Source organism: Diplotaxodon limnothrissa, linkage group LG7 (assembly GCF_057381915.1).
Source record: "Diplotaxodon limnothrissa isolate DT_005_m linkage group LG7, D_limnothrissa_male_GT1.1, whole genome shotgun sequence".
In the NCBI taxonomy this organism is placed as follows: domain Eukaryota; kingdom Metazoa; phylum Chordata; class Actinopteri; order Cichliformes; family Cichlidae; genus Diplotaxodon; species Diplotaxodon limnothrissa.
The window spans coordinates 33,087,988-33,100,839 of NC_140602.1; the positions used below are offsets into that span (position 1 = coordinate 33,087,988).

The 12,852-nt window shown below is 41.5% G+C and overlaps 1 protein-coding gene across 2 annotated transcripts in view; it reads left to right on the top strand.

Moving 5' to 3' along the window:
- The window catches only part of shroom3 (shroom family member 3), a 77,388-nt gene extending 67,309 nt beyond the window's left edge, over positions 1-10,079 (top strand). For both annotated transcript variants that reach the window (XM_085359616.1, XM_085359618.1), the window contains exons 19-26: positions 1,229-1,314; positions 1,446-2,163; positions 2,272-2,500; positions 3,357-3,502; positions 6,143-6,242; positions 6,429-6,594; positions 6,883-7,004; positions 9,503-10,079. In XM_085359616.1, the coding sequence (XP_085215742.1) occupies positions 1,229-1,314; positions 1,446-2,163; positions 2,272-2,500; positions 3,357-3,502; positions 6,143-6,242; positions 6,429-6,594; positions 6,883-7,004; positions 9,503-9,889 (1,954 nt within the window). In that variant the 3' untranslated portion in view covers positions 9,890-10,079. The remainder of the gene's footprint in view (positions 1-1,228; positions 1,315-1,445; positions 2,164-2,271; positions 2,501-3,356; positions 3,503-6,142; positions 6,243-6,428; positions 6,595-6,882; positions 7,005-9,502) is intronic.
- Positions 10,080-12,852: the final 2,773 nt, after the last annotated feature.

Below are 12,852 nucleotides of genomic sequence, written 5' to 3' on the forward strand. Positions count from 1 at the left end.
TAACATCTCCTAAAGCAGCAGTACTAGTTTCCATCCATTTGTCTTGTGGTTATCTGGGGTCACAGTTCCAGCCAGCTAAGCGAGTTATTTCAGGTCAACTCGAGGCATTTTTAGGCCAGTGTGATCTATAGTCTCTCCAGCATGTTCTCAGTCTAAGCCAGGACTCTCCTACCAGTTAAAAGTGCCTGGAAAACCTCCAATTGAAGACGCCCAAGAGGCATCCTGATCACATACCCACATACATGCTTTAAGAAAACATGAAACACACACAAGTCAATACTCTGACCAGCTGCCAGAAACAATGTTGCAGCTATAAACCACTGCAGACCGAGAAGAATTTTCTCTAATGGTCTTCAGTCGACCTGGAACTTTAATTAAAGTCGATTACTTTATGTCTGCAAGAAGTTTTGTCAAATTAAAAAACCCACTAATGCAAATTCCGTGAATCCAACATCAGTGAGTTTGGCATCCAGTTTTCATAATAATCTATGGTTTACTCTCTGGGGAATAGGAATGACATAAAATGATAAAATAATAATTAAATCATGAGATCATCCATGCAATGCTTTTCTACCACTTACCTGTGTCTGGGTCGCAGAGTCTGCCTCTGCGACCCAGACTTCTGCAGTCAGAGTTACTTAGACCTCCCTCTCCTGACCCACCTCCTCCAGTTCAACACCAAGGCATTCCCCACCCAGGCAAGAAACATAGTCTCTCACGTTTGCCTCGCTCTTCTGTAGGGTCCTCCATCCCATGTAGGAGGAGTCAAGAAAGCATTGTAGTGAGATGCTGAACCACATCACCAATTCCTTTTGATGTGAAGTAGAAGCATCTTTAGTTGGAATCCCTCCCAAATGACTGCGCTTCTCTTCCTATCTAACAGTGGTCCGAAACACCCTTCAGATGAAACTCATTTCTGCCTTCTGTATCCGCGCTCAACATCCGCAGGTTCCAATATATACACGAAAAGCAAATATATTATCCTGAGGCCACTGAACCGGAAGCTCCGGGCTATACCTAGAAATTCTTTCTATAATGAACGGAATCGATGACGGTCAGTTGACCTACTAGAGCTGAACGCTAACCAGGAGCCACTTATTGTCAGATAATAAGATATCCCATTGCTGTCCAAATTTTAAACCAACAAAATGTGCTTAGTTGTAGATATATTTTCAGTACCACTGTTTTCCTCACTTTCTTTATTCTTTTCTTCATGTTTTCCTTTAAGACCTGCAAACGTCCATGTACCAGAAGGCTTCATCTCTCCATCCCAGAACAGCATGAACACCTCCCAGCCCATAGGACCCTCTACAGGTGAGTGAAATTAAAAAAAAAACAACATTAAAAAGTGTGAAATTTGCAGCCTTTTTAATTATTATTCAATTATGACACACTCCAGGATTCACTGAATTTAACTCACTAGCCTCCTTGTTTTTAAATCCCAGGCTTCTCCCAAACACCGGTCATTCGTAAGGAACGGCAGAGGAACAGCGAGCGCCAGCGTGCCCAAAGCACCTCCACCTTGGCAGCCTCTGTTGGCCTGCCCTACCCATTGTCAACACCCAGGACTCAGGAAAGAGGCAGCGATGAGTGGCAATCAAGCGAGAGGTTGAGCCAGGCCAATCTGGATGGCATCACTTTCCCTGGCATCCAGCAAGTGAGCGTAGGCAGTGGTGAAGAAAGTAACATTTCTGGTGTTGAACGTGAAAAACAGAGTAGACACAGTTTGAGTGACGCCACCCTGTTACAGGACACCGCAAAGCACACTTACAGAGGCAGAGCCTCCAGTTTAGAGATAAGAGGCGGACTTTCTGAAGAAAATGTAAAACCAGTTTCCCCAGTGACACCAACCTCACCTAAAAGGAAGGGTAGCGGAAGCAGCACATCCTCTCCTCTGCCGTTCTCCCATCCGACTGTCCACCTGTCCTCACTGCGAATCTCAGAGACCAGCCTCTTTGGCTCCGTCAGCCAACAGCAACCTCCCAAAACTTCCACAGGCACACCACTGGAGGACTATGATGAGGTCTTCCTCCAAAATCCTGCACCACCTCCTTCTCCACCTTTTTCTCCTCCAATCAGGGAGACAAACATCACTGAGGATTTCCCTCCTCCACCTCCTCCTGTGGAGCTGGAGCTGGAGGCTAAGGAGGAGACAGTGGGAAGGTTTGTTTTACAATATCTGTGTGTTTTATTTGAAATGTCATTACTGTTGTTTTGATTTTTAAAAATTATTTTCTTCTCCCGTTAATTTTCCCATTTCTCCAACTTTAGTTCCACTTCGGAGTTCTCCACCATTTCCACAAGAAAGTCTTCCCCCCAGTTTTTACCAGTCAGCTCTTCTTCTGTGCCCAGTCAACTTCCTTCAATGCAACCCTCCACCATCACTCCAACCACCACATCTGCCACCACAGAGGACAACCTAAGCCTTGAGTACCAGCCGCTGCCCAAAAGGGAGAAGACATCTGAAGAGCTGAGAGTGGAGGCTCTGGCTCAGCAGTTGGTGAGTGTCTGAAGTCAATTTGTATCTTGCTGGAGAGTCTCGGGACTTTGTGTGTGGAGGAATCATCAGATATTTGGGGCTTAGCAGACAGAGAACAGGGGAAATCTACTTCAAGAGTTCCCATTTTTTAATAGGGATGAGATTTCAAGTAAATATACAATTGGACATTTACTAGGAACTGTTTGACTTTTCTTCAAAGATACCAACCTAGCCTCCCAAATGACATGGAATAGTTTTGGCAGGCTTGTGATGTGGTAGCTTTACCTGATAAAAAGGGTTTTACAAATGTAAAAAGTTGCATAACTTAATAGCATCAGTGACAACCTCAAACCTAACCCTAGGCAAGCGGAATATGACTCTGTTTTTAAATTGTTCTACAATGGCAATCACAAGACAAAGAAAATAATCTTTCTAACCAACACACACACAAGTCCTCTTCACTTTTCTCTAAAGGGTTAGAGTGGGGATGTCCAACTCATTTCACATTATGGCCCACATAGAGTGCACTTTGATCTTAAGTGGGCCAGAGCAGTTTAACTCCCCTTTTTGTCAGTGTAAAGAAATTTAACTACACTTTTAATCTCTGAGATTTTTTATATAAGAAACACAAGTGCAAAAAATTCAACAATACATCTAAGTTTGTCTTTGTCAGAAAATGTTTCTCTTCAGTGTAAAAAGGTACAGCCAGTATTTATTCCTGGGTCTGGAGTTCACTGCACTGTTTATGGTCTTCAACTGCAACTCCTTTCCCCTCTTTTCCAGTGCAATGCTATGACTGATTTTGAACTACAAGAAATTGTTTAATTTTGACTACCTTTCTTTTTGTGCTTAGTTTTTATTCTTTTCTTTTTTCCAGGTGTTGCAGGACCCCTCTCTAGCGCCCCTCTTGGACACGTGGGGAGGTAAATCCACTATAGAGCTATTGGAGGAGATCTTTCCAAACAGCAAACTGATTGGGAAATCACAATGGACCCACAGAGGCAGCAGCCAAGAGGATGACAGGTAAGCAAACCCTTTTATTTCTGGCTGCATTTTCTAATTTGTTCTTTTGGGGAGTGAGTTTGTACAGAATCAGGGTTGAGGGCGGTCGCGCCCTAAAGCAAAGCCTGCTTTATCATCTATTTGACTCTAAATTGGACCCAAGTGTACAAAAAGAAAACCAAACTCTATTAAATTAGACTTGAAACTACCTATCAAGGCCATAAACTCATCAGGAAAGTGTTTACTGAGGTCATAGATCAAAGGAGAAGGAGGCTCAATTTCTAAGAGATGTCTATATAATCTGACAGGCAGAGTAGCTGCCCCCTGCTGGTCATCTAAAAGAATGCAGGTTTAAGGCACTTTCCAGACACAACAGCTGCCTCCCTCTTTGATACAAAAGTCACACTTCTCAGCTAACATGACTCAAGACTCGTCCTTGAGGTCATTCAACTGAGTTTTATCATAAACCAACAATGGATTTCTTATTTCTGAATATTGAGAGGGTCCCACATATGTAAGCTTTTGTTGCATTAGCTGGTTTGACAAAACCTAAAAATCTGATTCATAATGGATCTCACAATGTTGCTTGTTCTCTTTATTTATTTTATTTACTCAGGCTTTCTACTTCAGGATCTGTGCACATCTGCATAATGACAGCACACTCTAAGTGCTTTGAGTTTTTATAATGTCTTTAATAACCATGTCTTTGATTGGTCACATGCTGTCAAATCATCTATTCACGTGAATGGGCTCCTAGCTAGATTAAGAAAGACTGGGTTGGCATATAAAGTTGATAACCAACTTCATGTGACCACTTAGCCCAATATCGGTGTATGTTAAGCCAATTATGAAAATGGGTATGTAGAACTTGCTTCATAGTACAGCGCGCTGGTGTAACCTTTCTAGTTTGTTTATTGTGTCGGCAGATTCACTCAGAATCATTCCCACTCTGATACATCCACTTACACAGAACAAACAAAGGCTTACAATCAAAGATAGTTGGTTCCAAACAGTTGGATAATTACAAGACTGGAGTGCACTAAACAGTCTGGTGATGCTGTTTAAAGTGCTTTATGTAAGGCAAAACTAAAGGCCTCCACAATGACTCTGTTTATTTAGCCTCAAGAGCAAAATTGCACAGAGTGACTTTTATGGGACTGAAGCACGACACGAACATTTTTGGGGGTAATGGACTTCCTGTAAACCAGCATTTATCACCCTTGCTGTGTATGCTGACAGCCTCCTTCCTCTTATCTGCTGCTGTCAAAGCAAAGGAGGAACATTGGGAGCCTCAGCTGTCCCTGCAAGTCACAGCCTGTGATGTCAGTGACATCTCAAGTGTGTTTTGGTTCGCTGGCGAACGCGTTGTTCACAGAAAGAATGAGAAGACAAACAGCCGTTATTGTAGAGGTTGTGCTTTTGAACCTCTTTGATTTTCTCTGCTGCCACACTCCTTGTGAAGTACTCTTAGGGGTCATGAGTGAACCCGGCATCGAATTTATTTCGATTTCTCGAGGTCTTTAACCCTGCTCGAGTGGATGAGGTAACCTGCGGGTTCAAAATCAGCTTCCTTTGCTGACTGAGTGTCAAAGTCAGACAGGTGAGACCAGACAAACCTGATTAAGAGCAGCACAGTTTGGACAGCGTTGTCAACCTACATGAGAATTTCTTAAACATCATTACCTGAATGGGATGGTATGTATAGGGGCTAAAAATATATATTTTTAAAAAGGACAGTGAGTTAAGTGCAAGGTTTAAAAGGGATTTCACAACTAAGAAAACCAAGCAGCTGTTTTTTTTTATACTTTTAGTGGACTTGAAAGGACGCCCAAAAAAACTCAAAATGAGTTGTATAGTGGTGTGCTATGACTTACAAATCAATAGTCACCCACTTACCCCCAACCACTTGGGGCAGGGCTGCCCCTCCCTAGCCTGATTTCATCAGAGGAAAAGGAACTTCTTCATTCCTGCTGTCTGGAATCTGGCATTTCCATATTGGTGCAGTTTTACCAAACTGAGGGACTGCATGTGCCTTTTAATGTTATTTAATAACCAGGATGGTCATACAGGTAGAAAAATGAACCTAATGCATGTGACTTTTTAAACTCTGTGAAACAAAGAGTGTGTTCATCGCTATTTACATTTAGAAAGTTCAGAAATCTGCAATATGAAAATACACTTTGACACAGTGCAAAAAATGTATCTAAAATGTGTCTTAATACTGGATTATTATTACTAATGAGTTCACCCAGAGGATGAACTGCTAGAGCTGATGAAGGTGGGGTTTCTTTTGCCTGTTTTATAAACTCTTGCATCTCTCTGATCCAAAAGAGCTCATCATATTTTATCTGATTATATTGTTTTAATGGAAAGGCCACAAGTAGGAATAAAACAACTTTTTTACATTTTCCATCTAATCAGCCCTTCAGGCTTATTCCTGCAGCAACACTGACACCTAGTGGTACTGTGTTGCTGGCATAACAGACTGTATCTGGTCAGTAAAATAGCTTTTTCTTTAATGTGAGCCTCCACTTCATCAGCCTGGTTTTTAAATCGACCTTGAAAAAGTGTTTCTGTTCTTTCAAATGCTTTAAAATGGATAAAATACAGGGCTGTCACATCAAAAATATCTGTTTTTAAATAGTATTGTCATCTTTGTAGGACCCAGGCTGGCATCTGCGATCCTGCTCAGAGCGCGGCGGCAGATCAAAAGAAGGAGCCCAATCTGGATGAAGAAGAGAAGGATCTCAACACCAGGAAGGTAAAATAAAAAATAAAAATAATAATTTCTCGTTAAAATGTGAATAATTAACAGTGTTAAGATATAATGTAGGTGCACAAACCAATAAATCTGTAAATGAGTCTTATTTTTAAATATTTGCCTAAAATCCCAGCAGCAGAAGGTAAAACTGCCAACTGTTTTCACATTTCTCCTGCTGTCCACCAGGTGGAGCTGTGTGAAGCTCTTAGGAGCAGCGTGGTGGCTCTGAAGCGGGAGAAAGAGGCGCTGTGTGAGGAGCAGAAGCATCACAAGGCGCTGGGGGATAGCATCGACACAATGGTGCAGGACCACCTCAAAACCAACGAGAAGGACAAGTACAGCGTGTTCATCGGTATGACATCAGAGTGATGCTGTGACAAAAAGCAGAAATATGTCATTTTCATTACACTTCCACAGCAGATAGGCTTTAAGGGACCCCAAGTTTCAGACGTAAGTATTTCTATCTTTAGTGGAAAGAGGCTTAATGACCTTGGAGAATAAATAAACAAATATAAAAAAAATATAATAGGACCTAAAATCGAGCCTTGTGGAACACCGCAGGTAATATGAGCTGCAGACAAGGAAATAGGTTCTTTCTAAAAGGTAAGAAAAATGTCTTTGACCTGTTTGTTGTTTGCAGGTGATCTGGAGAGGATCGTGAACTTGCTGCTGTCTCTGTGCAGCCGGCTGTCGAGGATTGACAGATCTCTGCTCGCTCTGCAGAGAGACGGGCTGTCGCCAGAAGAAGCGGCTGAAGAGAGGGTGAGACATGCAGAGTCCACCTGCCTGCATCACACCTGCAGTTCTGTGATTCAGGCAGTAAAACAAATGGGACAGTAACTAAATTCAATTCATTTTAGGTTTAGTTTTGCCCTTCATACGGTGACAGTTTTCCTCCATATACCTTTAATGTCTTTGGCACATTGACACTTCAGTGTCTGAAGTGTCTTTATACTAAGTGCCTGATATCCAGATCAAGGTTCTTGGGGGTCAAACCATCTCAGACTGAGTTATGTGATTTATTAGAAGTATATGTAGGCATGTGTGAAAAGAATAATAGAGAATTAGATTTGGGGAAATAAATATGGATAAATTCCAGAAGAGGTGAAATGACTAAAATAAAACAGAAAATTAAGTAAGCAAATGGGAAAAGTAACACAAATGGTAAATGGTAAATGGCCTGTATTTGTATAGCGCTTTTCTAGTCCCTAAGGACCCCAAAGCGCTTTACACAACCTGTCATCCACCCATTCACACACACATTCACACACTGGTGATGGCAAGCTACAATGTAGCCACAGCCACCCTGGGGCGCACTGACAAAGCTAAACTGAAACAAGATGGTAAATTTCTGCCAGATTTTATGAATTAATTTCTATATTTATTTACATTTTTGACTATTTTAAATACATATAAATATTTATCAGAATCCTGATATTGTCAGTTTTGGTCCTCTATAGGACCAAAACTGACAGTGAAAGGGACTTTAACTTTTGCACCACACTATCTGCCTCCCTGCTGTTTTCCTTATTATTTGTTTCCCTTTACCTGCATGCTTTCAAATTCAATAGAGTCAAAGGAAGACAGTCCAAATTATATATAAAAAAAAGTTTCTTCATTTTTTTGGAAGGTCTGTGAATAATTGTGTTTAATAACCCTGATCTCAATAGTGTGCAGTTCTGCTGTATGACTTAAGCCGTGTCTGTATCATCTCAGATATTAAAAATAGTCCCAACAAAGATTTCAGTCCCAAATATTTTGATATATGAGAGTTTATTTCAACCCCTTTTTCTGAACAAAGGAGCACACAGGAAAAAAAAATGAGCTTGAATCAGTGAAGACAATCGATGTTTGACTCTGTTAATGTTTGCTGTATCTTTATCTGCTCTCACCCGACGACATAATAGGTCTAAACTTTTGAGTCAACTCAAAGATGAAATATTAACTTTTACCTCGTGGTTATCTGCTGCCCTGGCCTCAAACTCAGACCAATTCTGGTAAATGTGTTATAAAAGCAGTCAGTTGTGTTCAGTGGTTGTTTTTTTAAGAAGATCAAACAGTTGACTTTATACATCTTATCGGTTGTTTATGAATACTTTAATGAGCTTTTTTTTTTTTTTTGCAGTCACGTTTAAGAACACTTTGTAAAAGAAAGAAGTTTTCCCATCTGTAGCCACAAGGGGGAGCTGAAGTACTATCCACTTGTTTACCCAGTGCCACTGTTATAAAGTACATGGTAGTGATTTAAAGAATTAAGTCGCAATGTCTTATTGCATTAAGTTCATTTCCCCAGGTAACACAAACACAGCAGTTATTAGAGACAATTTCTTTGTATAACAACAGTCCTCTCAAAGCATTTGGTAAAGATAAGGTAAAGACTGCAACACTGGAAAGAAAACCCCAATAATCAGGAGATCCACTGTGAGCAAGCACTTGGGGACTGTAGGGAGAAAGAACTCCCTTCCTTGTGGAGAGGCAACAAATAAACAGGAAAAAATGCAAGCTACAGGAGAGCGAGGACGAGCATTATTGGCATGTGATTTTGAAATATATAAACAAGATAAGATAAGATAAGATAAGATAGAACTTTATTAATCCCTCGGGTGGGTTCCTCTGGGAAATTCGACTTCCAAAAAAAGCACAGCAACGACCAAAGTTACAGTTACAGAATTGTTATATATATATATATATACACACACACACACACACACACACACACACACACACACACATATATATATATATAAATACAGAGACAAATATAAATAAAATATACAAAGGGGATAAATAGAATAAATAGGAATAAAAAATAAAAATACAAGTGAATTGCACATTTCAAGTATTGAGTCTATTGCACTGTTGACTATTTACAAAAAGTATTGCACAAGGTATTGTACAGTGAGGTGAAGAGGCACTACAGCTTAGTTGTTCCCCCCTCCCTTGTCCTCCTGTTTCCCCTCCCTCTCCCCTCCAGAGAGGAGTTAAACAGTCTGATGGCGTGTGGGACAAAGGAGTTTTTAAGTCTGTTAGTTCTTGTCTTGGGGAGAAGCAACCTGTCACTGAACAGACTCTTCTGATTGTTTATGGCCGTGTGCAGAGGATGCCCAGCATTGTTCATAATGTCCAGCAGTTTCTTTAATGTCCTTTTCTCTGCCACTGTCACCAGAGTGTCCAGCTTCATGCCGACCACAGAGCTAGCCTTCAAAGAAGATATATAGATGTATGTGTTTGATATATGTGTTTGTTTTCCTCTTCCTCAGGACTCCCTTAATCACAAGCGCTCTCTCCTCCTTCGCCAAACCGAAGACGCTCGAGAGCTGAAGGAGAACCTGGACCGGCGGCAGCGCGTGGTCCACGCCATCCTGTCCAGTTACCTCAGCGAACCCCAACTCCAAGACTACCGGCGCTTCGTCAGCACCAAGCCCTCCCTTCTGATCCGCCAGCGACACCTGGACGACCTCATACGACGGGGAGAGGAGCAGCTGACGCGATTGGCCGAGAGCCTACCAGCAGAGCTGGCAGAGGCCAACGGCTGGCCCGCAGCAAGCCCCGTGCCCTGCTCTTCTTTGTTTCCACCACTGCTTCCACCCGCTGCAATTATAAGCCCTAGCCACGTGGTCAGATCTACCACTGTGACATCACTGTGACATCATGAACACGAAGGACAGGTAGCACCATAAAAACTGAAGGAGCTTTACACGAAGGATGCCCCAAAACAGGCTCCGCCCATTTTGAATTGACTATGCAGACTTCACACATGAAGAAAAGCCTTTAATGTGCCTCTTTCTGTTCACGCCTGACTGCACATTAGGCCTCTGTTCACCTCAACGCCAGCAACTAGACAATATTTCTAACCACACTCTGCTGGTTGAGTGATTTTAAGGTCAGAGGATTACCAGGAAAGTTTATCATCAAATCCTTCAAAGGACAATTCCAGCATGGTGGATGATTTTCTCCATTTTTTTAAACACTTAGACCTCTTCTGCTTTTTTTTGGGGGGGGGGGGGGGGGGGGGGGTCTTGTTATATATATCCTGCTTCAGTGATGGATTAAACATGGCCAAAGTTTCACTTTCACATAGGTTTTTCTACTCTGGGATCTGTATGGTGTCATAAAGACGGGATACCCAGTGTTTCCCACACATATCCTTCTTACCCATTTCTCAGTTTGTACTTCCTCACCTCTTCTTCTTGCATTTTAGTTCCTTCCACCAGAGAACCGAAAAGAGAAAGTGAGGAAGAGACACAAAGAAAGGGGAAGAACAAAATGAGGCACTGCTGCTTTAAAGCGTTACACATGAAATGTGGCATATAGTTCATACTGATGTATTTTACACAGCAAGCCTTCATTTTCTTATCAAAAAAAATCCACAAAAAAAGGAGTGCTGGAAGTGCAAGTAATGCGAGGTAGATGAAGAGACAAACAGGACTATTTATACACACTCAAATGTATATAGTCCTGAGGCACAGGTGGGAACAGTCACACACAGGTGAAACTCATGAGTGCAGGGCAGGCAATCTCAAAAGTGGAAGTAAAACCACAACGAGACACACAAAGACACACAAAAGACAGACGTAGCTTCCAGGTTTAAAAAGTAATGTCAACACACAAGTGCCTTAAAACTGCTGAGACCTGTGTAAACATTTTCCTGATGAGTTTATGGGCTCAGTCAAAAAAAAAATCTAAGCTTCAAAACATGTGACACCACGGTGGCTACAGAAAACGGGTCATAGCCAATTACATAAAGAACACTGAAGCAGAAACACATAGAAAGAACAGGAAAATAACACGCTGGATTTATGAATGAATGCTTCAGTGTGGAGCTTTCAGGCATAAAACACTTGTGTATCCTCACTCTGCTCTGACCTCCAGATGTTTTTTAGAAACTGGGACATTCTTCAAGATGGTTCTGTTAGACTGATTTCCAGGTCAGGGCAGGAGGAGAATGCACAAAATAGAGCAATGAAAAACCCTGTAGACTATGTGTACTCAGGTTAGGGTTAGTATAGTTAATATACCATCCATGGTATAGTTACTAGTGGACAATCTCCTTGCTTTTCTATTCTGATTTCATTCAGCTGCTTCTCTGTAAAGGGTGTTATCCTTTGTTTAGATGGGCTTAAACTCCACCACCTGCAGTTGTTGCAAGAGAAAGAGCTAAATCCACTTGTTACAGGCAGAGTTGCCCCAGTATAAGACAAATAAAGATTATTTTAAACTGTGAATTATGCAAAGCTACTCTAGTAGAGCCCAAGAATAAATCATATGGAGGTAAATTAAATATTACTACACTGGAATTGTCCTTTAACTGACTGGTGATACTTTCAGGAGCCTCAAACATTCAGACCTTCCTCCATGAGGTCTTTCTATCTGATAGCTGGTGCACGTGAGCAGTTATCTCCCAAAGAGAAAGCACCACCATCTTTAAAAGATCATCATCTTCTCCATCTTTCCACAGAGCCTGCCTCACTCTCACATCACCTTAACCTTAATGAACACCAAAATCAGAGGGACTATGATCTCGTTTCACTGGACAGAAAGCAAAAAAATCCTGAAGACGAACTGTAATCGTCACTGTCATGTTAAACTGTAACACAACTACTGCCACTGCTGTCTGCACATCTGCAGCTTGTAGCACTTTGTAGCAGTCCCACTGCTGTTTGCAGCAGAAATCACACTGACCCATAAACACTGTCGTATGCCTCTCATCAAGTCTGACGCTTCACGATTCCAAAGACTTTCACAGGCTGAGATTTCTTCCAGATTTCATCTTGGTTCAATTTTGGACTTTGGAGGGGGTTTTTATGTCAGAAATGTTGCCAGCTACAGTAGTCACCTTAAAATCCACTGATTTCCAACAGATATCAACTTAAAAAAGAATAATCGGAAAAATAACCCAAAGATATTTAACTTTGTGGTGCTGAGAAGAAGCAAACCTTTACAGTTGAGAGGTTGTAATGTTCTAACTTTCGGATCATTTATAGAAACATTTTCAGTTCCAGGAAACCTTTAAATTAACAATATGTTTCCCACTATGTAACATGACATTTTATTTTAATTATCCTTCTTTCAGAACGACTTTCAGTTTCATAGAAAACTAAGAAACATATTTTTAAACTCCTTTCAGTCCAGCTCTCTCAGAGAAAAGAAAGACCCACACTGTAAAACCTTTAGATGCCAGATTTGCCTGTGCATCAGTTTCTTCTCTTATCCATCCATTCATTCGTTTTCTGCCACTTATCTGAGTGCAGGCTGTGGGAGTAGCAGTCTGAGCTCTCCTCTCCCTGGCCCCCTCCTCCAGCTCTTCTATTAGCCAAGACATCTAATCTCTCCAGTGCATCCCGGGTCTGAACCAGGCCTCCTCGCAGTTGGACATAACATAAAACACCTCATTTAGGTGGAGGAGGCATCGTAGTATGTCATTTAACCTCAGCTCTTTCTCCCTCTCTGCCTGATACTGAAAATACCCGTAGCCTTACTCTGTGTCGAATCCAACATCCCTGTGCTGACGTTTTGACACAAATTCAACTGGTGGCTGTTTTTTTTTAATTGTTAATCTAAAACTGTCAGGATGTAGGACCTGAACTTTTTTGGCCTTTGAAGCCAGGCG